This window comes from Juglans regia, chromosome 13 (assembly GCF_001411555.2).
Source record: "Juglans regia cultivar Chandler chromosome 13, Walnut 2.0, whole genome shotgun sequence".
Classification (NCBI taxonomy): Eukaryota; Viridiplantae; Streptophyta; class Magnoliopsida; order Fagales; family Juglandaceae; genus Juglans; species Juglans regia.
The window spans coordinates 34,648,861-34,675,617 of record NC_049913.1 but is presented as its reverse complement, the minus strand read 5'-3'; the positions used below and the strand labels follow the sequence as shown (position 1 = coordinate 34,675,617).

The 26,757-nt window shown below is 36.7% G+C and overlaps 1 protein-coding gene and 1 pseudogene across 1 annotated transcript; one reads left to right on the top strand and one right to left on the bottom strand.

Moving 5' to 3' along the window:
- Positions 1-6,221: 6,221 nt before the first annotated feature.
- LOC118344251 lies at positions 6,222-7,600 on the top strand (annotated as a pseudogene).
- A 5,901-nt stretch (positions 7,601-13,501) lies between these two features.
- LOC108988339 (photosystem II 22 kDa protein, chloroplastic) lies at positions 13,502-15,722 on the bottom strand. The gene is made up of 4 exons (XM_018961577.2): positions 15,286-15,722; positions 15,028-15,144; positions 14,234-14,477; positions 13,502-13,906 (listed from the first exon to the last, which is right to left on the bottom strand). Exons 1-4 carry the CDS (start codon positions 15,499-15,501, stop codon positions 13,662-13,664), a joined length of 822 nt encoding a protein of 273 aa, XP_018817122.1. The 5' UTR covers positions 15,502-15,722; the 3' UTR covers positions 13,502-13,661.
- Between the last annotated feature and the right edge of the window lie 11,035 nt (positions 15,723-26,757).

Sequence of the window (26,757 nt, the reverse complement as noted above, 5' to 3'; positions counted from 1 at the left end):
TGTTGTGTTGCCACTGCGTTGATTTCCACTATGTACAAAATCAACTTTCAACATATCCAAACATCCCATTAGTTTGTTGCAACTTTTCTCGCTTTCCGATGTCGATAATGCAATTTCAGAAAATGCTTTTGGGAGTCTATCATATCTTTTTACTTCGGATTATCTACTAGATCCTCATAACTACACTTTACTTTAGTATATCTCCTTTTCAAGTCCTTTTGCCAACGGTCAAGAATGTATTTTGAAGGAAACAAAGTCTTGTCAAGTATTTTCAGGACACACAAGACATGCCTACACATTATTCTTCAAAATTGAAACAATTTACAATTGCATTTAACAACAAAATAATTCTCAACGTATGAAACCCAAAACACCATTCATTTAATGTACACATCTGCCACTTTCACATCATCAAGTAACCTTATAAGTGTGGACTAAACCTTTACAATTGACTAAGACAGGTCGGCAATATAAAAAACCACGAAACTCATCTTGAACTTCTTTGAAATTTGCATTAGTGTCCAATGATTGAAATTGCTTCTCAATAGAGTAGTGGGTTATACATGGATATTAGGTATGGAAGGAGCTAAAGTCTGCTGCTATCTCATTCTCTCTTTTTTTTTTTCAAAGGATTACCATATTGCTCAACAAATTACTTCAGAGAGGTCTTTGAGTTAACATAATCATAGAAGAATGCGTTCATACTTTCGCTTCATTGTGTCGTCAACATTCGGGCCCAAAATGTATTTTTCACATATGCGGGCACCCACTTACATATCTCCTTATACAACCAATCCAACCAATCATTATCATGTAGATTGAAGATGTTTAGCATCGCATCTCATTTGTCTTCAAATTCCTCAAACGTTAAAGAGTCGTAAACACAATTATATATCTAAGCCTTAATTGCTTTGTATTGAGAGTGTGAGGTAAATTTTTCTGGTAACTTCTTCATTATATACCATAGACAAAATCGATGCCGAGATGTTGGAAAGACCTTAGCAATTGCAATTTGCATTGCTTTATCTTGATCCATAGTTATTGCTTTCGGAGCTTGGCCACCCATACAATCAAACCATGATTGAAATAACCAAGTGAAAGTGCTTGCGTCTTCACTCGATATTAACCCACATACGAAAAGAATGTATTATCCATGATGATTGACTCCTACAAAATGAGCAAAATGCATAGTATAAGCATTCGTCAAGTAGGTTGTATCGAATGTAATTACGCCTCCAAAATTTAGTATGCAACCCTACTTCGTGCATATGCTCAAAACACATTTCTAAGACGACAATCATCATCTACATCTATTACATAATAAAAGCAATCATTCTTCTTTTGCATTCTCACAAAGTACTTTCAAAGTGCTTTGGCACCTCCTTCACCAAGTTGAAGCTGCCTTGCTTTTTCAATGTAATTGCGATAATCTTTTTCTCCAAATATAAATTTCTCATACCCACTGGTTTTAACTACCAAAAAATTAAACTTTTATTAATGCCTATACCAACCTTCTCTAGGTTTTCCAGCTTTGTTTTTGTGGTTGAATCGATTTTCTTGTTGCATCTAAAAAATCTAGATTTTTTTGGACTCAATACATGTATATGTTCAAGCACAATAATAGACAGTACATATTTTTCATCAAGACAGAGAGTTGCATTAATATTTGTCTTACATCCCACTCATTCAATTGGTCTTGGTCTTAGGACATTAGAACTTGTAGATTTTGTCTGACCTTGTCGAAAGCATGCTAGTGTTAAGTATTTTAATCTCCCATCATCTCCAGGTCTAGAGCTTCGTTTTGACAACCCAAAACCCATATGTCTAGCATATTTTATATAATAGGATCTGATTTTATCTTCAGATGAAAAGGTCATTCCAACCATACCTTTTCATTTTGTTTTATTTTAGTATTTACATCACCACCATCACCATCCATGTTTCTCACTTGGTCAATGTTCAAGTTCTCTACATGACTAAATATTCAATATAAATATACTATGGTAGAGATCACAAATAGAGTAACAGATCATAATTTTTCAAGTGATTACAAACAACATTTCATATTACTAATAACATAAAACAAAAAACAAACAAATGCAACAATCTGCTAAAAGGTAATTAGTCTTTGATAAAAATAAATTGCACAGAGTTTCATACTACTAATAATGTATAAAAATCCATAAAATACACTACCAAATATATCTTGTAAAAGTTGAGACAAAGGAAAAACCCCACACACAAAAACCCTCTTTCAGATTTGTTATTAAAAATTAATAACCACCAACACCAACAAGAACAACAATAGCATTATCTAAATAAATTTCGATAAACCCAACAAACAAAAACCCTCTTCCAAACTTGCTCAGTTTAACAAATTAATCTAAATAAATCTCCAGACCACGAGAGAAATGTTATTTTTTTTTCTTACCGTCAATATATGTATTTCTAAGTGGAGAGACTGAAACCCAAAATGAGAAAAATAGATTGTTCGTAGACAACAGTTTGCATCTAAACAGAAGTGTTGGGTTGGACGTGATGGGTTTGAGGAGGTGCATTGGGTTGGAGGCAATGGGTCTATTGTTTCTACATTTATTCTTTGCTTTTCTATCACTTTTACATTTCTTTTAACATTTTTACATTTGTTTTTTTATTTTCTTCACTTTTCATCTTTTTTAAACTTTGCCGTATATAACCTTCTTTTTGTCAGCTGCCACATGTGGTTTTTTTTTTGATATAATTGTACGTTTTTGTTAGGTTTTCTTTAAGTACAAAAATCATTTCTCATATTTAAGTTGAGCTTAAAAGTCCAGCCCGAAGTGTAGAGGAGGGAGGGCTTAGGTCCAGCCTTTCCCCTGCCCCCACCAATTGTTTTTCCTACGGCATGGGGCGGTGGATACAGGGTGGCGGGAGGCGGTGCCCCGCCACCCACTCTTAAAAAAGGTAGTGAACTTTGATAGTTGATCAGCTTTTAATTTCGACTTCCAAGCGTAGAAGCTGTCAAAGTAATACAAGGGTAAATCCCAAGATCGAATTCACAAGGACAATGAGAATTTAGCAAACATTTCATTTTCGCAAGACCACATATTACCGTTTGGAGTGACACGAAAATTTAAAATAATAAGCAAAGAGTAAACTAAATTTCTAAACTTAACCACTAACAATATTGACACCTAAATGTGGCTATTTACTAAGGGAGTGTAGAATGAATTATGAATGAAATTGTCGGGACGTTCAAGCATAAGTAAAACTGAAAATAAAAGAGAATCTATTTTTCTAAAATTGCTAAGATTAAAGGGATTTAAAGAAATCGTATGGAAGTTGACTTAAACTTGTAAGAAATAATTAAACAAACACTTGGGATGCAATTTTCACCCACTAATTTGGTGATGGATTTACTTCTCTTTTCATTTTCTCTCAACCATTCTCTCATTCCTAGAAATCATAGTCGGATAGTATAGCAATGAGCCACAATTTTATTTTAATAAAACTACTTGACAAATTATATAACAATCATAGAAAGTGAAAGAAAAACATTAAAGTCATGTTACTTGTTCAAGTATCAATTGTGCCTTTACGTCTACAATTGATCTAAACCAAGAACAAAGAACTCTAATATTTTCTAGATGCACATTGAGATATAATCCATCAAGTTAATCATCAAAAGCAATAAATATTGAAGTAAATCCAATCCCAAATAGTCACGGGTTACTCATTGAATCCCAAGCTAAAAATCTAGCCTATCATCTCTAGATTAACACAATGCTCAAGAAAATTAAAATCTAACATCATCATAAACTGTTTCAAATGAAAGTTACTGAACAAAAATATACTGTATCCCACAAATGTGCTGAAATCCGAAACTCAAAAGCATACAAACTTGCGGAAAATAAAATGAACTGGAAAAATAAATTGAAGAGGAAGAACTGAACCGCCGAAGGAAAATAAGTCCGAAAGAAAAAGATATGTGCGGAAGAAAAACACAGAAAAAACTAAAATTGAAAACTGCCAGCGCACGAAAATTCTTTTTCGTTTTATATCTCTCTTTTGCCTCAAGCCGACTACGCGTTTTCAGTTTCTGCTTCCTGCGTTTTGAGTCGGCTCCCTGTTTCTTCTCTGCAGCCCAGCGTTTTGAACGTGCCCTGTGTGCTTGCGTCCGCGTTTCACGTATCGCCCAGTAACCGTTCCACTTCGTCCGCGTTTCACGTATTGCTGCTGTGCGTTTTGATCTACGGTGCACACGTCTCAGCCCAACACAGATCCGCTTCATGCATTTCATCCCTGCAGCTCTGCGTTTCATTCCAGCCCAGCGTGAGTGCGTGAATGGGTCTTCGTGTGAGCTGCTTGCAGTGAGGCAGTTGCTGCTCGTCCTGCAGTGAGGCCCTGCATTACAACTCTTTTTGAGTGTAAAATATCATAACTTTACATAGAGTCAAGTAATAAAAATCAATACATAATTAAGTTCTTAATTCATTTTTTTGTTAAATAATTCATTCACTTAAGCAGCTTTATCATGTAATTTTTATCACTTTATCAATAGTTATATAATAGCTTGATCTCTTGAAGCAACAATGCATTGATGTAATTGCCATCAGATTAACAAAAGAGTATCTAAATTGATATTAATGGAATATTTAAATGAGATAAAAAATTATGTCACATGAATAGTATGTGGTTTAAATTCCTTCAAATAGAATTATTTTGTAATTATATGCACAATCTCAAGAGAATTGGGAATAACATTAACAAAATTTTATCCAAATACTGTTATTTTGGTCCAACTTGTTGAATTGGCTTTGTATTAACCAACCAACCCTAGTCTGCAAATGAAATCCAACACCATATGGAAAAGCCTGTTCAATTGAATAAACGTATACCATTAGGATCAAGGAATTTGTTTTCCAACCAAGGAGACAATTGTAGTGCTAATTTCATTACCAACTTTAGAAGTTGGCAACATTCTTGTTCCAACTTATCGGATATTAGAATTGAAAATAATTTTAGTATACAATCTGTTTGTAAGAGGGGCTGAATGGGTTCAGGAAGGCCTGAACCCCCCGAGGCCTGGCTTTAGGACTTTCCTTTCAAAGGCAAGCAAGGGAGGAAGACGAGCATGCATGATTAAGAGAATTTAGGAGCAGTTTGAATGAAAACTCGAACTATATGGGGCACCAAAAATGCGCAATACAGGAAAAAGAAGAACATGTACTTATGGTTGAAATCCTTAGGGTTGAAATCTCTATGGTTGAAATCGCTAGAAACGTAGAGTTGGTCAGATCGACTAGTATGGCGGAAGTGTTTGAAGTAGGAGTGTTGGCTCCTGAGATGGTGGAGACGACTTCATTCGCTAGGAATGACAGTATTAAGCCGACATACACTCACGTGTCAACGGGGCTACTAATGGGGTTTGGATCATTTAAGGAAGGGGAGAGCTCATCGCGAAGAGTGTCGATCAGGCCCAACCTCAACGTTGATGACTTTCGTAACATTCTTCACAGGTTAGATTTGCTCAAGTTTGAGCTCAATCGGCTCAAGAACGAAATCAGAGATAACGACTGTGAGTTGGAAAAGGCCCAGGCGACGATAATAGCCTTGAGGTTCTCCAAATGACCTAGAGAAAATGTGGTTGAAAAAACGCTCATGGAAGAGCTGTCAAAGGTTGTGGAAAAGTTGAAGTTAACCAAATCTATTCTTAAAAGCAAAAATCAGGAAATAAGGAAAATCAACAATGAGAAGAAAGCTTCCATGGCAGCTCAGTTTGTTGTTGAAGCCACTCTTTGAAATGTTCACGTAATCTCTAGTGTATAACAATATTGTAAAAGCTTCTTGGATTTGCAAGTTTTGGTAGATGAAAATTTTGCTCTTAAGTTTCTTAATGCATTGCCACCTTTTTGGCACTTTGATAGGAGAAGGGAAAAAAAATGGGCCTGAGATTCCCTCCTTGTCTGCCACTCATTATGCTCTGCTCTTGCTCTTTCGTAATCGTGGCTCACAAGGATGAAGACCCAACAACGAAAACCATGGGGGATTTCTTTGTCTCTCTCAAGATGTGCAGCGAAATGCTCATTTTCCCCATGTTTCCATCCACAAAAGTCTCTGTGTTTCCTCTTTTCTCTTTTTCGAAGAGTTACAACCCAACCTTGTCAGTCCTCCAACTCGTTGCAAGTGTCGATTACCTTTTTGGTGCCAGAGGAAACGTTGCCTAGGAGTTGTTTGATGAAATGTCTGAAGAGAATCTTGGCATTCCTCTTGTGTTCTCCAAGACAAGGTTCTTACTTTGGGATAGAGTAGATAAAGTCATGGAAGTTGGGTTCGAAGAGGAGTTTAGGGTTATCTTTCAGTGTTTGTCAAAAATTCGCCAAACTTTATTGTTCCCTGTATCAATGACAAGTAACCTGGAAACATGGCTTGAGCTTGCGAAAGCTAGAGAGCTTGTGGTTGTATTAGAAGTAGTTGTGATAAGCAAAGAAGATGCCAATCCTGGTGGTGTAGTACTTGCATTAAGAGAGGTTACATCTTGGTGGAGGAATCAATTCATGTGGCTTGTCCGAGTTAGTAAAGTGAGTGCTTTTGATGTATATGTTGAAGCTCACATTGCATACATCATACTGATAGGCTTTTTTGCTCCTCTAGCTTTGACCTAGCTTTTGTGCATTGGCGGCATTGGTATATATCACAAATTCCTCTCAATGGGTTACCTAACTCTGATTCTTGTTTATATAGGGCATACATCATCTCCATCTAAGAATCAGTTAATTGAGAATGTTGTATTTGGGGATGGACTTAGTGCTGGGTTTGTAACAAAATATTATACTAGCAATGCATACAAGCTAGTATAAGATATTGTAGATTTCTATAGGACTGGGCTATTTGGGGAAGCCACACACCTTTTTTGGATGATGCAAAAGAAGGATACGTTGGAAAAGAATTTGGGATGTGCAGTGGAGTTGTGGGAATTGTCCAGTAATTTCCTTTTTACAGAAAAGGAAGTTGGTCAGAACATGGCACTAGCTTCTGTCCAAAAGAAGCAAGAGCTCAACAATGTTGTGGTTGTTTGTACCTTAACAAAAAACTTAACAAAAGAACGACTTTCTAATTCATAGGCTGTTGTCTTTCCTGATATCAGGTCCAAGAAAGCTAGCGAGTTTAATGACTATTGTCATAATCTCCAGCCTTCTATTGCATTCATCAAAACCAAAGTGAAAGGTCTTTTGGGTTCTGTTTATTGTGACTTTGGACTTAAGTTTACTATTTCTGGCATTGATGGAAAGGAACTGCGTACTTGTACAATTGCATCGATTGGCAATGGAAATCATGTCCGAGTATCATGTGATGTGTTCTCTAAAGTTCATGGAATGACAGAACTGAATGATGGGAATCCAAGGAAGATTAGAAATGCAAGGGCTTATTCATTCACTCTTGACTCTTGAGGATGATATTATAAATTATGGAACCTATGTAATAGGTAGGTGGTATTGTTACATAGGTGAAGCAACCCAAGGTGTTGAACTTTAAGACGTTGAGAGAAACACTAACCAAAACTGGTGAATTTCTTCTTCTTATTGATTTATCTAAGTTTGTGTCTGGACCTGAGATTTAAGATGGCTTGCTCTGGTAATAAGCATACTTGTTGCAATGGTAGGAAGCTAAGCCCTCACTGGAACATTGGGCTACTAATTTTTCATTGTTCCTATCTTTTCAATTGTTGTCAAGTGGCTTATTACTTGGAAAAATCTAAATATAAATAGGTACATGTTGCAGAAGAGCACAACTGGTGAGATTTTTGTAAAGCACTTGGACAAAGAACAAAAGGCAGATCAGAGCAATGTTTGAGATTTTGTCAGCTTGGCGAATTGGAGTTTCAGGAGAAGTTATCCTTGCTCAAGTGGTTTGCTACAGAATACAGGAAGTTTGGCTACACGCTTGAGTTTGTGACCAACAAATCTCAAGAATGGTCTCAATTCAGCATGCCACAGACAGCACTACGGATGACCAGTTTGAAAGATTATGCAGCCAGGATGAAGGAAGGCCACGAATGAAATGAAGAAGAAGGGTTATGAGATTCTTGATGTGGTAGATACCAACAATGAATACACAGTTGAGCAACTAAAAAAAATTGAACGCAAGAAGCCAACCTCTGCTACAAAGGAATGTTTAAAACATAACTGCACCTTATGGGTAAGATGCTTTAAAGGGATAGGGTTTTTCACAGTTTTGTACATGCACAGTGATAGACCAAAATCATTAAGGCTTGGTGGGCTTAGTTATGTTGGGCGTGTTGGCTTGTGGCCATTTATTTTATTTACATGTTAGTGTTGATTTAGGTCATAACCAATTTATAGTTGTTAGGATTATATGAGCTATTTTTATTTTCTTATTTAGTTATGTTGGCCTCGGTCCCATTAGTTAGTAGGAGTAGGTCAATATTTGTATTTGTGTTAGACTCACTTGAAAACATCCGGAAGCTTAATACACATATTTTCTATTCTTCTCTCTTTTTCTCTTGGAGGCTAGGTCAGCCTCGAATCTGACCATCTTGCACTTTCTCTCGCATTTTTTATTCACTCAAACACCAACCATAAAGTATGTTACATAATCTAAATAAATGCCTAGACCATGAGAGAAAATCTTTTTCTTACCATCAATATATACGTTTCTGAGTGGAGAGATTGAAACCTAAAATGAGAAAAATAGATTGTTCATGGACAACAATTTGCATCTGAAGAGAAGTGCTGGGTTGGAAGCAATGGGTTTGAGAGGCGCACTAGGTTGGTGGCGATGGGTCTATTGTTTCTACGTTTGCTTCTTTGTTTTTCTATCACTTTTTCGTTTCTTTTAACTTTTTTATGCTTTTATTTTCTTCACTTTTCTGATTCTTTTAACTTTTCCGTTTATTTCCTTCTTTTGTCAGCTGTCACGTGTGGTTTTAATTGTATATTTTTGTTACGTTTTCTTTCAGTACAAAAAGTATTTCTCATATTTAAGTTGGGCGTAAAGCCCAGCCTAGGATACAGAGGAGGGCAGGCTTAGGCCGACCTATGAGTAGGGGCCCCCACTCCAACATGGGGTGGTGGACATGGTGTGGCCCGCCACCCACCCCTAAAAAAGATAGTGAACTTTGATAGTTATAGAGCAGCTTGATCTCTTGAAGCAACAACACGTTGATGTAATTGCCATCAGATTAACAAAGGATCGAGTATCTAAATTTATATTAATGGAATGTTTAAATGAGATAAAGATTATGCCACGTTGATAATGTGTGGTGTAAATGCTTTCAAATAGAATTATTCTAACATTATGTGCATAATCTCAAGAGAATTGGAAATGACATTATCAAATTTTTATACAAATTTTGTTATTTTGGTCCAACTTTTTAATTGAATTTGTATTAACCAATCAACCTATGTTTGCAAATGAAATCCAACAACATATGTATATCCGAAAAAGCCTATTCAATTGGGTAAATGTATACCATTAGGATCAATGAATTTGTTTTTCAACCAAGAAGACAATTGTAGTGCTAATTATGTTACCAACTTTAGGAGTTGGCAACATTATTGTTCCAACTTGTCAGATTTTCAGATTGAAAATAATTTTAGTATACAACCTGTTTGTCAGAGGGGCTAAATGGATTCATAATTTAATGGTGGAGAAATTGAATGAGATTGCAGTTTGATTCAATTTTCTTAGGACTATGATTTACCATATTCATTATACATATCATATTCATTTCTTGAAAATCTTGCTGGACTATATGATTTACTACATGAAACAAAAGTATGATATTCTTTCATATCTTATTCAGAATCTAATGGTGGAGAAACTGAATGAGATTAAAGTTTGTTGCAATCTTCTCAAGACTATATGATTTTCTTTCATACCATATTCATTATACATATCATATTAATTTCCTGTATATTTTGCTGGACTATATGATTTTTTGAATATGATTTACTGCATTAAACTAAAGTATGATTTTCTTTCATATCATATTTAGATTCTAATGGTAGAGAAATTGAATGAGAAGACCCCGAGGAGGACGTTGATGAAGCGGCTGCAACTGTTTTCAAAGATGTTTTGAGGTTTAGATCTTGGTACGCCTAAGGGATGGGGCACATAGTCATTCCCGACCCCACTCTTTCAATGAAGAAGAACAAGACATTTGTGCGTCTAGCTAAGGAGAATGGACGGAATAAGAGTTGTGCAGAAATATACAAGAGTTAACTAGACCAAATTATGGGTGATATGGTTGGATTGAGGAGAGATTTTTCTGATTGTGAGAAATGGATGAACTTAAGGATGTCTGAGTTAGAGGGAAATAGCGAGTCCCATAGAGAGACTCAACAAGATGCTTAGGCATCTGCTGAATTTGGGTCCAGCAGAATTTTTTGTGGGCATTTTTTGTGGATTGTATCAATCCAAAGGCCATGGCAGTTTGTAGGGAAAATATTTTGGTAGGGCTATATGGGAGTGTTAGCTATAGGTAGGGTATGTTAGAACAAGTGGTAGGGAAAAGATGGTGGTTTTAAAACTTTTGTCTAGAGCTTGAGGAAGTGTGTAAGATTTGACTCTGGGTTGGTTGCATATATACATTTAAGAAATAATTTTATTGTTTCAGAAGACTTCTAGTTATCATCAAGGGGTGATTATCATATACTTTAGTATGATTTGGTTTGTAGACTTTGTGTATTGGTTATTTCAGACTTAACATTAAAATAACATTAGTCTTTTTATTCTATGCAGGTTCTAGACTAGGGCACCAGCCTGCATTAATTCAAATATTCCATGACATTTTTTTGTTGTATTCCTTGGACAGGAATAAGTATTCTTTAGTTATTTACTAAGATTCTAATTATTCACAATTAACTTAGTTATGACTTATCCTAGTACATCTCTGTTTGAACATGGAAGGTGATAATGTTCTTTACAATTTAGTTATATATGAATAAATATAAAAATATATCAAATAGTGGTTGGAGTATTTTTGGATAAAAAATTGATGGTGCCACCTTAGATAGATGCAGTCAAAATGTAAATGGCTGAGAATAAATTTAAGGTATGTATTGCTTCAAGTGGCACAATTTATGAATTATAGGGCTTGGGGAAAATAAAGTAAATATATATATATATATATATATATATATATATATACATATATATGGCAGCAAGTATGTAAAAGCAGTAAGAGGTGGCTGTTTATGAATTTGAAAAATGGTGGGATATATATGGTTGGAAATAATATGGTGTTGTATTATATGTTTTATGATCGAAATTATTACAATGAGTTATAGTTTGAAGTCTCTTATAATCTTGTTCAATGGCTATTAAATAGAGAGTGTAAACCACAAAACATTTTGTTTGTATCATCTTTCTAAATATGATTTGCTAAGCATATGTCCTAGTAGCTAGGTAAGAAATGTTTTCTAATGGCTAATATAGATCAGTAAATGGTTTTTTCAGGTAATATGAGCCCCTCATATTTGTGGATTAAGAGGCTTTGCAACCAACCATGAATGAAGTTGAATTGAAGCACACATGTTATTGCAGTAATGTGTCTAGAACAAGAAATATGTATACATGTACAAGGATTTTGTTATAAACATTACTGATGTAGTTGGCTTACCTCCTGTACTCCCCTATTTGCAAACATATACTGTAAATCAGCAGGCCATGATTAACTGGTTAACCTAGTTGAAAAATGTGTAAAAGTATTATGATATATATAACTTATATTTATGATATTTTTGTTGAAGTTCTTCAGGTGTTGGTTTTATGAAGTGAATGACCTTTAATTTATTATATCGTTGAGTTAGTCTTAAAGCTATGATACTCTTTTGATTGTTGGTAATTTGTAGCTTCAATATAGTGATGGTATGAGTATATTCTTTTGATTGTAAACCTTTCTTGTAAATGTAGATTCTTCTATAAGTAGGTTGATAGAAAAAATTGGTCTTTTTAAGAAGAGTTGCGTTGGTGGAAAATATCCATGTTGCAAAGTTATCATCAGTATTTCCCATGCCAATCAATCCGTGCAAATTGTTTTTTTTTTTTACGAGATTTGGTCATGACAAAAATTATTTTTTGACAACTATGTTTTTGTGTTGTGTGAGAAATTGGTCTTTTGCCATGAAATCTAATCATGTAATCAAATTGGTTTTGACTAAATATTTGGTTGAAAATGGTTATTTCTCATGAACACTGGACATGCAAAATCTATAATTGCACAACTGTTTTTCTTGGAAAAAAAAGAAGTAATGCAAGCATTTTCCATGAACATGGTCATGGGTAAAACAATTATCCACCACTGAATTTCATGGGAAATTCACTAATTTCTCACGAGCTTAGGGTAGGTCTAGTACTATTTTTCACGAAATTTTGTATGTTTTTTCCGCCATTAATGTCGTGGGAAATGATACCTTTTTGTCATGAATTAAACTTTTGGTGAAAAAATAGACTTACTTCACCAGTTATATGCCACCAAGCTATCGCAGATCAATTTGGTGAGGAAAAACTTTTTGTCACTAAGTATAAATTTTTCCTCACCATAGTTCTTCTTGGCAAAAAGTAGTATATGTTGTAGTGCGTACTCTTCCCTTCTACAGGCAAGCAAGGGAGGAAGACGAGCATGCATGGACTTCTACAGGCAAGCAAGGGAGGAAGACGAGCATGCATGGACTCAGCTAAATCTACAACCTCCTATGCGAGGATCAAGATATTATCTCAAGGTAAAGAGGCATGTGGCACGTTTAGTTAAAAAAAATGGATGCACATTAATTAGATTAATTAGACATGAAGGAATGAATTACCTTCATTTAATTAATGTAATAACACCAAGACTCAACACTGAACTGTCAAGTTGCATGCCCAACTAAAAGGGAATCAGCGATATGACACGCATCAAATGTAACTATTGACAGTGCCAGACCAAACGGTGCATGGAAGCGATCACCTGACTCGCATTAAATGTGCCTTCTGGATATGTGGCTCAAAGCCTCGGCTATAAACAACCAAGTTATAATGTACATTAATTGCATGTTCCCTTGCATGTTAAATTCGCTCCACTGAAGATCTAATTTGAGCATCGGGACTTGGGAGACCCACGTCCAAGTTCCTTGTTCTTGTTTGCAGATGCTAATTAAGCTACATTAAAGACTACCTTTGGATGTTAAGATAATTTGAGTTGATATGTGAATAGTAATATTTTATAGATCTTATTGAAATACATTTAAATGTAAATAGATTAAAATATGTGTTTAAATATATAAAGTAGGTTGAAATGAGTTTAATTTCTTTATGAGAAGTTGAAAAAATAATGAATCCCAGGAATGATCAGTATGAGATGGGTTGAAATGAATTTGTGTTCCAAACATAGGCTAAAGTCTGGTCTTGGTATTGGCGTTGGGAGCTGTCTAAACGCAACCCATGCATGCAAAATATTCGTTGTGGCTTCCTGTCATGGGGGCTAATCAATCCATTTATTTTACTCCAACATGGAAATAAGTGGACTCAACTCAAACAGCCTTATAAGTCTTTCATTTCTGGTAAACGAAATTGCAGAATGGATCATGTAAAGCACTAGATGATCATAATTGAGATCTCAATTCCTTACAAGCTAGCTAGCTAGCTGCATGCATGCATATATAATAGGCATATAAATACACCTAGTTGTCTTCCTCATCTGTCACAAATTTACCAGTCCCAGGATTCAATGCAGCAAAGAAGAAGAAGATGACGTTGAACAACACGAGCGGCTCGATTTCATTGATGGGTATTCCGGTCTCGATGTTTAGTTGTGCCAGAGCTCCCTTTCCGGTTATGATTTCTCCAATTAAAGAGAAAGCAATACCCAGCTGAGCCAATCTTCCAACAAAGAGTTCGTTGGACTTTGTAAATCCAAATAGTGGACCTTGCATTACAAAACATTGCCAAATTATTTAGAATATACGTTTTTTCAGAAAACTAGCAAATTCAACGTGTCTTTTACTTAATTAAACTTGTCTCTAGCTCTTAGAAATTGTTTATTCCCTTTTACTTGGGAGAGCAATGAGCATACCCTCAAGATCATGACTCTTATCACTTGAGCCAACCCTTGGGATTGTTTAAAATATATGTTGAGTCACATAACATGTAATATGCATCAACCACACAACAATGATCAGGCACCAAAATGAACTTTGAAGCAGCCTTGTTTCTTTTAGCAGAAGTTAGCAGTACTATAATGGGAAAAACATACCTCCTTCTTTAAGACCCAATGCACTCCTGAGGCCTTTGCCAGGAGGGATCACAGCCTTTTCGAGTCCGGTCGTGTCGTCGTCAACGAATTTACCACGGTCACCCAAAGCACCTATGGCTCCAAGTAGAGTGAAAAGAATAAAGAATAGAAGAAGAGGCTCAGCTTCGTAGATGGGAATTCCAGTTTCCAGATTCAATTGTGATAGAATTCCTTTGCCTGTGATTCCTTCACCCAACAAAGATGCCTGCAGAAAAAAGGCTTATCATGATAACATTGAGTACCTTTCTTATACTTATATTAGGAAGACATTAAAAACTTTCATATATGCTTCTTGTATTGACTAATACTCCATGACTAACATGCATGTTAGTCAAGTCATTCATCTAGACAATAAAAAGTGAACAAATTATGCAAAAAAAAGTGACTCGCATGCATGTAAGTATTGTATTGGCTTACATTTTAAACAAAAAAATGTAAGCCAACGAAAGCTTGCCAGGTAGATCCTGTTGGTTATGAGAGATAGGCACCTCAAAAATCTTATCTTTGATGGTAAAATGCTACTTGATGAGAAAAACTCATAGTGCAAGTTGTTGACACCTCCACTGACAGATACTCTTTAACTTTGTGTTTAAAAATTCTAATGATTATATGCCAAACTAAATTATAGTATATTTCCACTAAAAGGGGTAATAATTCTCAAATGCGAAAGAAAAATACATCTGAAACTAATAAAACAGCGTATTTGTAAGCTTAATAGAAAATAGAAGAGAAAAAAACAGGGGATATTTACTCACAGCAAAGCCAATCATGGCAACCCGACCCACAAAGAGTTCATTCTGCTTAGTGAAACCGATGCCTCCGGAGGTGCCAAAGATACCGTCTTCAACCTTTTCCTTTGGCTTTGGCGCAACCTTTGGTAATTAACACAAGTAAAAAAGAAAAATTAGAAAAACTCTTGAACCTGAATAATGTAAAACTCACAGATGTTTTCCAGTACTTCTGTTTGATGTTTTCATTTCTGAAAGTAAAGCTTAGTAAAAGGAAATGAAAACCTTCTTTGGTGGGGCCTTGGTTTTTGCTTTGAAGAGAGCAAAAGTTGTGAATACTGGGGATGAAGAAGTAGTGTTAGCAGGCAGATGAGGGAGCAACAGATGAGAGAATGGTTTTGGCCTTAGTTTCTGAAGTTGGAAATTGAGTAAAGCGTCTCTCTTCAAATCCACCACATGGCTGCTAGAAACACCAGACATGAGCAATATGGTTTGAGCCATGTCTTGCTTCTATTTGGTACGTTTTCTTTTTCTGATAAGGAGGCTGGAAAAAAGTTCTGTTCTCTCCCTTTTAATTTGAGGGAGAGGAGTGTCTGAGAAACGAGGATCATAAGAGATGTGGCTATGGTGTGAGAGTTGATGATGGGCAACCAGACTGCCCACGTCTCTGTGTACCACAATATGTTTGAAGATAAAATGTTTCTGGCTGAAACATCATGCATATTTTGAAGGACAGAATTCTCCGATAATTTAACTTTGGAAAACAAAGGAAAGAATTCTTCTACTCAACTTTTGACCCCGTATGCCTCAAAAGGTTAACCGGCCCCCGTGTCAAGATTTTTACCGGGCTCGTTTGGCTTTTTATTAAACTCATCTCAATTCAAAATTTCTTTATACGTAAAATTTACGATCTTTTTCAATTCAACACATTTTTATACGTAGGATCTACAATCTTTTTTAATTTATCATAAATACATATAAACTCATCTTAACATCCGAACACATTTAAACTCATCTTAGGTGAATGGATCTTATAGAACTCACTTCACTATCTCAATCCATTATTATTAATAGAGAACTCAACTCAATTTCAAAATGCAGGCTTAATTTCTTCTTTTATCAGGAAATATCGATGTAGGAGGGATTGGGGCACAAATATTTTGTTCAGCTCGTTTATAAACAAGTTGGAAATATCAATTGAATGAATTTATTATCAAGATGCAAGAAGGGTCTTCACAAAATAACACCCCTTCCTTGGAATTTTCTCAATGTCTCCCTCAAAACTTACTAGAATGTGCAACTCCGTGAGCCTGTCTTCCTGGTATGTTGGGTTTGTGCACCACACATCCCAAAAGAACACCCCCATCCTGCAAAAGTACAACTCTCCAACTAACGTATCTGAAGCTGACAAATCATGAATTGACACCTCAAACAGCATCCTCTACACCTGTTGGGTTTCCAGATTCTTCTCGGTTCTCTGAAATGGCATGAATCATCTTTTCTTTTCTTTTTTTGGGTGAATGAGAGTAGAACACAGCCACAAACTACAAAGCATTTGGAAAGGATCATACCCTTTTCTAATCTCAGCCCTTCAGCCCTACTTTTTCTGGGCTCTGGATCCATTCCTCTTTTGTAACTCTGGACAGTAATTCAGCAAAGCCCAGTTAAATTTCATGGCCCAATAATTATTTTCGCCATTTACAAATGCAACCCAATAATCACTAACCAAATACAGCAAACTATTACAAATTTCATGGCCATATAATTGTTTTCTACATTTTCTGAATTTCAATATGCAAGAATGAGAACTTCCGCTTCGGAATCTTTGTTGTGAGGCTTGTTTAAAGCTTAGGAATTTTACTTTAAAGAAGTTTTATAATCACAAAAAAAACTCACAAAAATAAAATTATCAATTAACATAGTTTTATATGATATGTTAAATCTACTTTACAATAAGATTAATTTTGTAATCAAATGGATCACATCAAGTTATATCAATTTGTGAGTTGTCTTGACAAATTTGTAGAATCTCATATAAGAATAAATATGATAAGCTGATATATATAATTTGTAGAAAACTTCATAATAAAATATTAATTTTTTAAGAGTTTTTTTTTTTACTTTTGATTTAATTGTGGAGTCGTGCTCAGAGAAGCTGGGTCTACTTGATCGATAGTTGTATTTTGTAACTTTTTTTTTCTATTCACATTTTTTAAATATTTTTAAAAAATAAAAAAAAATACATCAATACACTTAAAATCACTTCTTCTTCCTTAATTATTATATAAATCTTTTTTTTTCATGAGCAGTCAAGTAGAGTGGTCACATTTAGTGAGCAAACTAGCTTTTTCCTTAATTGTGATATGTTTGAATTTTAAAAAAATATTATTTTATTTTAAAGTGGTAGAATAATTGTAAATTAGTTGTTAGTGTATCAATGTATAAGAATAATGTTACTTCAAGTTTTAAGGCGTGGTGTGTAATGTAAGGATGATGAGTATAAAATTTCTTTAAATATAAGACAATGATAGGGTCACCGATCCCTACATTGTACCGATAGTGCAAAATGCACTCTTTTTTATTTTTTTAAATATTTTTTAAACAAAAAATTCACAAACACATTAAAAGATATTTCATTAATTATTAAGTAGACAAATAATAATAAAAAATAAAAAGACAAAATCGGTCACTTTGGGGGTCACCTTTCTCGATGGCCCATGCATTTTTCTTAAATATATAGATACTATTTATTTCAGGTGTACAAATTAATTTCTTTAGCTGATCTATAAGCTCAACAAGATGTTCTTTTTATTAGTTTTTTAATTATTTTTCTAAATAGATGAAAGCTAAGAGTAAATAAGGCTAGGTCTATGAGAAAAATTGATATATACAAATCTTAAATATATAAATCTCGTACAAGTCTTTTATAAAAATAATAATAATAAAAAAAAAGTGAATAACACTATGAAAAATATATGTCTCTCCTATTAAAATGCCTCCCAAGTGCATAAGGTGTCTAGTTATTGTATAGTGAGAGTCTCAAGGTCGATTTCACAGGAATTAAGACATTTTAAGACTAAGAAATGTACCATTATTAAGAAATAAAAAGAATTAAAGAACTGAGATATTTACTAGTATAAATCCTTGCAGTCACTGAACAAAGGTGTGAACCAGATTGTTCACAAGCCAAAAGAAATAAGTAATCCGAAGAAATTTTTGTTTCGTTTTTTGAAGACTCTTTATGAAAATGAAATCTATTGGATGCAAACAGAAATATATTAAGCAACTAAGGAAACTGAATTCTTTTGTTGACTTAGGGAAAACAAACGCAGTAATAAAAAAATAAGTTTTAAGAGACTTTTAGGCAAACACTTAGGTCTCGGGTCAGCTTCTCACATAAGACATTCAAGAGAGTTTTAACATTCCACAATTTCCTTCAAATGCAATTTTAGTCAAGATTAAAGCATTTGGAGGATGTGTATGATGCATGCACTAACAAAATATTTTTTGAATAACCTCAATAGGTTTCATATCAAACCAACAATCAATATGCAACTCAAGAGTCAGGAATAGGGTTCTACACTGCTTAATCATTCATTGTGCCTTCAAAAAACGATGAACCAAAAGGAAATAGGAAACCCTAACCTCGGCTTCAACTCAAGGATGATAGAAATTTATGGAGACAACAAGTTAATTGGTAAAGGAAATAAAAAACCCTCATCGAAATCCTACTGTTCGAAAGGTTTCCCTTGACCTAGGTTATGAAATTACTCACTCATCAAATATGAAACTAAACTATTGATCAAGAAAAATAGCATTTCCATTATCTAAAGAAAGAGTAAACCCTAAAATTAAAATAAACTTTTTCGAATGGTCCTCTCTGGTTTCCAGATTTTTTTAGAATTCCTGGAAAACCCCATGCCCCTTTGGCACACCATCTCCAACTTCACTGATTTCTCTCTCTCCAATTCTAGATTGTTGCTCCATCCAATTCCATGCAGTTCCTTCTAATGTGTGAAGTCTAAGAGGAAACAAAAAGCATTAGGAATGACTCGAGTGTTGAAAGGATACTGCCTTCTTCTTTTTTTCCCAAGTGTTGTGCATGTGTGACATAACTAGCATAAGTAATTAAGTGCACAGTGACCAATTGACACTTAATTTTCTTCTTTGACCTTGTAATGCCCTTATTATAATTCTACTATGTAAGTGAGCATATGTAGTTTATTTTCAAATAAAAAATTTTAATTTCCATGCTCATTTACTACATTTATTTCCGCTTTATCGGTATGAAAAATTCATAATACAGACTATTATTTATAAAAGATTTACAAAAAATTTATAATTTAAAACTTATGCCCAACATTACTCATTATATAATTACTAAACTGATTTTCTTTCCAAAGAATATTACAACATTAAGGTTATGTTTGGATGTTGAAGTGAGTTGAGTTGAATTGAGTTGAGATGATAAAATATTATTAAAATATTATTTTTTAATATTATTATTATTTTAAAATTTGAAAAAATTAAATTATTTATTATATTTTGTATTGAGATTTGAAAAAGTTATAATGATGAGTTGAAATGAGTTGAGATGAGTTTGGGATCCAAACAAAGCCTAAAGTAGCATAATCTACAGACCGCTAAAAAGCTAGAATTCAGTATACGAGCTTTGCAGATGAAGAATTGTTGACGCGTAGATGAAGCTGATTGAAAGTCGGGTACAATTGTTGACTTTATAGGTTTGTACTGTCAATTTCTGTGCCGGCCATGTTTTTGAGCCACATTCAATGATGAACGTACTTTTGTAGTAGAATTATTTTATGCATAAGTTATTATTTATTTTTATATTTTATATTTAAATATTTTTTTTATAACGGAAATACTAAAGATCTCGAAAGTATATTTTGAAAATATATTTAAATTTTTTTTATTTAATGATTAAAGAAATGTTTTTAAATAATATTATGAATTATTTATTTTTTAAAAAAATGTTTATAATGATTAAAAAAATCCATGAAAAAATAAATAAATAAAAAGATGAAATGTAGTTTTCAAGACACATTCGGGACAAATTTTCAGTGGATGTAGTGTTTATTTTTTTATAAAATATAAGAATATTTTTTATAAAGTATAGACATATTTTCTATAGAATATGGAATAATGAATGGTGATTGATGAGAAGCATTTTTCAAATACAAATAATTTGACATTTATTCTATTAATTTATGTTATATTAATGTGATATCATATAATAAAATGAAAATATTACTTCATTCGCATTTCGAGACTACTAAAAATTTAGCATTGTGACGAATAGTTACACTTTTTATTATGCCATAACTCTATAGTTGATGTCTTATACAAAAATGCATATCCAAAAATGTTGAATGGATAAGAAGTTGAAACTCAAAATTATGGTATAATAGTTTTCTCCATAAATAGTAGGTAGTTTTGTGATATAATATATGTTCTAATTCTATAATTTAATGTTATAATATTTTGTGATAGGCTAAGAGTTTAATATCAACTATACTTTAGAGATGATAATAATAATCTCAATCTTCTTCTATCTTTGCTTTGATCTTTAAAGTAGTAAAGCCTCATTTGTTTTCACAACTTCTCTCAATTCATCATATTTCATTTTATCCAATCATTATAACTTATCCAATTTCTCACATAAAATAAAATAAAAATTTTAACTTTTTTAAATCCCAAAACAAAAATAATATTAAAAAAAATATATTCTAACAATATTTTATTTAATTTTTAATTTTAATCTCAACCCATTTCATCTCATCTCATCTCATCTGTAAAAACAAACAAGGATGTTATTTTGGGTACACAGCCCTTCTGTACCCCGCCCTAGCCTGGCAGGGTGGCTATATGGCCTTCCCACCCTCATCTCCACTGCCTGTAGATCTAATCAAGATATCCCTATGGCCTAGATATTCCATTTGCTTGTAAATCTGGCCAAAAATCAATACTTAAACCTACATAAAAAATAGATTTAGCTTGAAAATTAGACCACAAAACATAGATCTAGCTTGAAAATGTAGATCTAAGTCGAGAACACCCAAATAGAAAATATAACTTTGGCTTGAGTCACCGGTAGCCATGGCCGTTGGCCTCTAGATTGAGTGACCAGTGACCATGGTTGCTGATCTCTGGCTCGACATGGCCGCGAGTGAAGCCCAAACAAGGAGAAGAAGACGAAGAAGGAGAAAAAGAGCAAACTGAAGTAGAGATTCGAGAGGAGGAGAATATGAGGGCTGAGAGAAGAGAAAAAAAAATGGAGAAGAGAAAACTTAGGGGGAGCCATCACTTGAAAAAGAGAAAAGAGGGATAGAGTTAAAATGTTAGGGTTTTTTTGGTTTAAGTATGGGAGAGAGAGAGACAGAGATGCAAGGGGAAGGGAGATGATTAAACCTATAATGAAGCAACACCGTTTTGGGGAGTTTATAAACTTTCCAAAACAACGTTGTTTATTATAAAACTTATTTTTCTTAATGTTAATTTTGCGTTTTGTATGTTTGGGCAAGGTTCTAGCAACTCAGGCTGGGATCTTTACCTCTAAACACAAAGAAGAAAGTGGGCTCGAAGTCGTCTGGGGAGTCTTTGATGCTTAAGTTAATCTCCTATTGCGTATTGTGATAGCTTTTGTATTTTAAGTTCAAAATGAGTTCTTTGTACCTAGGTTGGGGGCTTTTATACTAACTCTTTGGGGAACATATTGTTCCTTGTGTCAGGGTTTAGTCGTCTCGCCCGTGTTTATAATAGTCTGGGCATTTAATGCGACGTGGTCTTCAAGGCAGGGTCATTAATGCAGTGTGGCTCCCCAGGCAAGTCCCAACGATGAGTGAATGGCACAGTCAATTCTGGTCTCCTCCGTCAGAGAATGGAGGGTCATTCGCATCTTCCATTCATCGACTGATGTAATTCCTTGATTCCAGGTGTAACAAGGAAGGCTAGAATCGGAGAGTCCCATTTGTCCCCTGTGTATGGTTCCCGCGTACTCATCCTTTTTTTTTTTTTTTCTAATGTGATCTCGAGGGCCGGACCCCTTTGGATGGCTGTAGGGCCTTGGAATACTAGGACTCAAACTGGGCTGGGACCAAGTGTTGAGCTCAGGCCCAACCAAACTCGGCTAAGTGGGAAATATCCCTCCTAGTTACCACGTCAATTCTTACTGAACTGGTTCGGCGGGAATTTCATCTTCGTTCCCCCTCTCCTTTCTCTCTCTTCTTCTTCTTCGTCTTTTTTTTTTTGGCATGTTTATGATAGATTTGACGTGCGCTTGATCGTGCCCATTGAGGTCCTTTTGTGTGGGTTAATCTAGAGATGATTTCTCTCTCATATTGCTTTGTGAAGCGGGTGTAACAGGCTAGTATCTGTTTGCCTCCCTTGGTGTAGTGCGTGTCTCATACGCTAACATGGGCTAGTCCAACCGTAGCGAGGGGCTATTTAAGACCCCATTCCCTTCCCATTATGGTCTGTTTACTTCCACTTTCTTTCAATATCTTAAGTCTTGCCTTCATGCTTTCTTCCCTCTTCATTTCCTCCCCCTTATACTATGACTCTAACCAACTTCATTCTAACTTCGATGGCTGCTAAGAACGTCTATCGCCCCGCTGCTCAACGCCCTAGTGAAGATGACCTGTCACTAGCTTGTGAGGCTTTTCAGACTTTCAAAGGTTGCAACAGGAGGTTAGAGGTGTCCTCGACGGTGCTATGGTCATTGAAGGTCTTCTATGGGGTCCCAGACTCAACTGTTCTGGAAGTTCTAGGGCCTGTGAAGGGGCCGTAGATCTGGAGGGTTTTGTCTCAAAGGTGGCCCCACACCCCAGCATGTTTACCTGTGGATTGCGGCTACCTTTCTGCAAACCTGTCCGTGAAGTTCTGGACTTCCTCAATCTGACTCTTGCGTAGCTCCACCCTAATGCATAGTGGATCTTGGTGTGTTGTTGCATAGTTTGGCATTGGATGTATGATCATCATACTTGCTATGATGATCATACTATCCCCATGCAAGGCAACGAGCGTAAAGAGCACAAGCGGCCCATTAGCCTTCCAATGGAGGGGATTGAAAAGAAGGCCTAGGGTGAGGAGCCGACGAGAAGTAGTTTCGACTCCAATCCATGCCTCCTATCTAACAACCCACCCTTCCTATCTTAATTTTCCCTCCAAAACCTTTCGCTTCCAAACCGAAGGTAATCGTTTCCATCCCGCCAACTTCTGCTCCTAAGGTCGCATTGTTTCCTAGCCCGTCGAGCAAGGCAGGGGTCACTGAAGTAGTCCAGGAATCTCTAGCGGCCCCTGAGATGGCCTAAGTTCCTCACCCCATCGTCCCTCTGACTACGATTCCTTCAAAGGCTCCTCTAGTTATGTATTCACCCGTCCAAGGGGTGATGTGAGGGTGATCGAGACCCTTACGTGGGCCCATAAAAGAGTTTCGCTTGCTTTTATGGAGCTTTCTTGAATACCACCCCTAGGGAGTCCACGGTCTGTATTTCACAGCCCTATGTTAACATCGAGATGGTTTCCTCCCCAGAGGCTGTCGAAGAGGGTGTCAAGAGGTTCCCAATCCTAACAAGTGTAACCTTGTGCTACGCAAGACATGAGAGGGAGGAGAAGGAGAATTTGGAAGAGGACCTTGTCAAGGCTGAGTTAGTCCGTCGTGGAGGCAAATGAGGATGGCTCGACTTCGTCGGCAGAAGGCCACGCTCAGAGCTAATCTCGCCAAGTCACGGTAGGATGCTCGCACAGGCCAATCTATAGGAGTTGTTGGACCCCCCATACAACAAAGCTAGAGGAACTGTGGGAGAAATTCAATTCTGCAATCCAGTTGTACAATTGGCTACAAAAGAGTCTGACTCCCTCTCCGACTCACTGAAAAGATGGAGTCACTCAAGTCCAAGTTGCAGTAGGTGAAGGACTTGGAGGTCTAGATCACTCTATCCCAGGCCATGAAAATCTAAGAGAGGACTTGGCTGGATGAGGCTACTACCAATCTGCTCGATGGAGCGTCGACTCGCCGCCAGCCAAGTCATTGTTCGCGAGTTGCTGAGTGAAGTGGATGACTTGAATGGCTTGGTCCCCCATTTAGACGCCTAACTGAAGTAGGCGCTGCTCATCTGGGATGAGGCTGGTCTCATGACTATATAGAGGGTTTGAAAAGGATGCAGGACTATGTGCTAGAGAATCCGCAGAGTGACTTGAGGTTTCTTGATTTGGCGACTCTGCCACCGAACCCATAGGGGTTGAAGCATAGCACCTTTATAAGCCCTAAATGGATGTCGGATGCCTTTCCGGATGAACCCGCCTATTGATTTTGTAGCCCCTCTGTTTCGTAGATATTTTTCCTTCTTATTTTGTACTCATTTGCGCTCTCTGCGCCATGCACTTTAATAATATATGAGCCTTCTTGATTTCATGTTCCTTTTTCTCTTGTCGTGCAAAAACACTCGGATGAACCATTATAAATAACCTTAGAAGTGAGATAATGAAGCGTTATGGAGGTTGAGTAGTTCGACCCGTGAGCCTGATGTTCATGTTGGCAAGGCTTGCGTTGTTTGTAGGGCTTACAAACTTGACGGCCTTGCCTTGTAGACTTTTAAAATATACTCACCCTTTGTGGACTTGTAGCATTTAAAATATACATTAACCCTTGTCGGCCCTCGCGGTGCGAGGGGGCTCGGGCAGTACGTTAGTTTGGACCCACCGTTTTAGACTTGTAAAGTGGGTGGAGGTCGAGCAATGTGTTAGACTGGACACGTCTTGTTGACCCTCGCAGCACGAGGGGGGTCAGGCAGTACGTTAGACTATACCCGCACTTTTGGACTTGTTAATTAGGTGGAGGTCGAGCAGTACGTTAGACTGGACTCACCTCGCTGACCCTCGTGGTGCAAGGAGGTCGAGAAGTACATCAAACTGGACCCGCCCTTTTGGACTTGTAAACTGGATGGAGGTCGAGCAGTGCATTTAGACTAAACTCGTCTCGTTAGCCCTTGCGGGGCGAGGGTGTCAAGCAGTACATTCAGACTGGACTCTCTTAGTTGGCCCTCGTGGTGTGATGGGGGTCAAACAATACATTCAAATTGGACTCGCCCTTTGCTTGTAGACTTTAGAGGAGTTCGAGAAGTACATTCAGACTGAACTCGCCTCGTTGGCCCTCACTATGCTAGGGGGTTGAGCAGTGCATTCAGACTGGACTTGCCCTTTGCTTGTAGACTTTAGAGGAGGTTCAGCAGTACATTCAGATTGGACTCGCCCTTTGCTTGTTGACTTTAGAGGAGGTCGAGCAGTTTATTCAGACTTGACTCATCTCGTTAGTCCTCACGGTGTGTGGAGGTCGAGCAGTACATTCAGACTGGACTCAGCCGTAGCTTTTAGACATTAGAGGAGGTCAAACAGTACATTCAGATTGGACTCTCCCTTTGCTTGTTGACTTTAGAGGAGATCACGCAGTACATTCAGACTGGACTCTCATCATTGGCACTCGTAGTACAAGGGGGGTCGAGCAGTCTATTCAGATTGGACTCGCCCTTTGTTTGTAGAGTTTGAGTAAAACATATTCCTAGGAGAAAGTCATCATTTCATTTATCATTTGTACATTATCAAAATAAATGCAACTTACATTTTAAACAAAAGAATTTCAGCAGGTGTTTGGCGTTCCATAGGTGTGGTGGGTCCTTTTCTTGTGCATCTTTGAGTCTATACAAGCCCGGACGATTGTTGGCTATGACCACATAGGGTCCCTCCAACCTTGGTCCCAGCTTCCCTTTGTCCTGGGTGGTTATCCCTGATTGCCTTAATACTAGGCTCTCGATTTTGAAGGATCTCTGCCGGACTCGCTGGTTGAAGCCTTTCTTTTGTTGACCGTTGTCCTTAGTTATGCTTCGAACACTGTCTGGTCAGGTAAGGACGAGTCCTTCTGCCAAGATGCAGTTCATACCAGCTTGTCGACCTTTTGGTTCTTGGCACTTGGTATCTGCTAAATTTGAAAGTATAAGAAGTGGCTGCACTTGTCTCCCACTAGCATCAGGTATTTTTTCGATTTTTCATTTTTCGTGGTGAACTCCCCCCCAGACTTGGTTGATAACTACTTGGGAATTAGCTTTTATTTCTATTTCATTGATGCCCAACAACTTGGCGACTGCCAAGCAGGTCAATAGTGCTTCGTATTTTGCTTCATTTTTGGTAGTTTTGGATACCAACCTGATGGCGTAGTTGCGTTCTTCCCTATCATCCGTGATGATATGCAGCCCCACTTTCCCTCCAGCCCAGCAAGATGAGCCATCGACGAAGATTCGGTAGGGCATCTCAGGAGGTGCATTATAAACCTCTTCCTGGAAGTTGGTGAACTCCGTGATAAAGTCTACTAGTACTTGTCCCTTAATGGAGCTTTTGGGGACATATTCGATGTCGAATTCACTTAGCTCCACAATCCAGTTCATCAGTCGGCAAGAGACATCTGGTCGCTGCAAGATCTTTTTCAAAGGGTCTTCAGTTAGGACTCGTATCGGGTGTGTTTAGAAGTATGGTCTGAGTTGGCGGGCGGTCATCCTAAGGGCAAATGCCAGTTGGTCCATACGAGGATATCGTCTAGGTGCCCTTTAGAAAGCACGGCTGGTGTAGTAAACTAGGAGCCCTTCATGTCCCATACTAAAGCAGCGGAGATTGCATGTGGGGAGACGAACAAATATAGGCTCAAGACTTCCCCCGGGTAAGCTTGACTGAGCAAAGGGGGACTGGCAA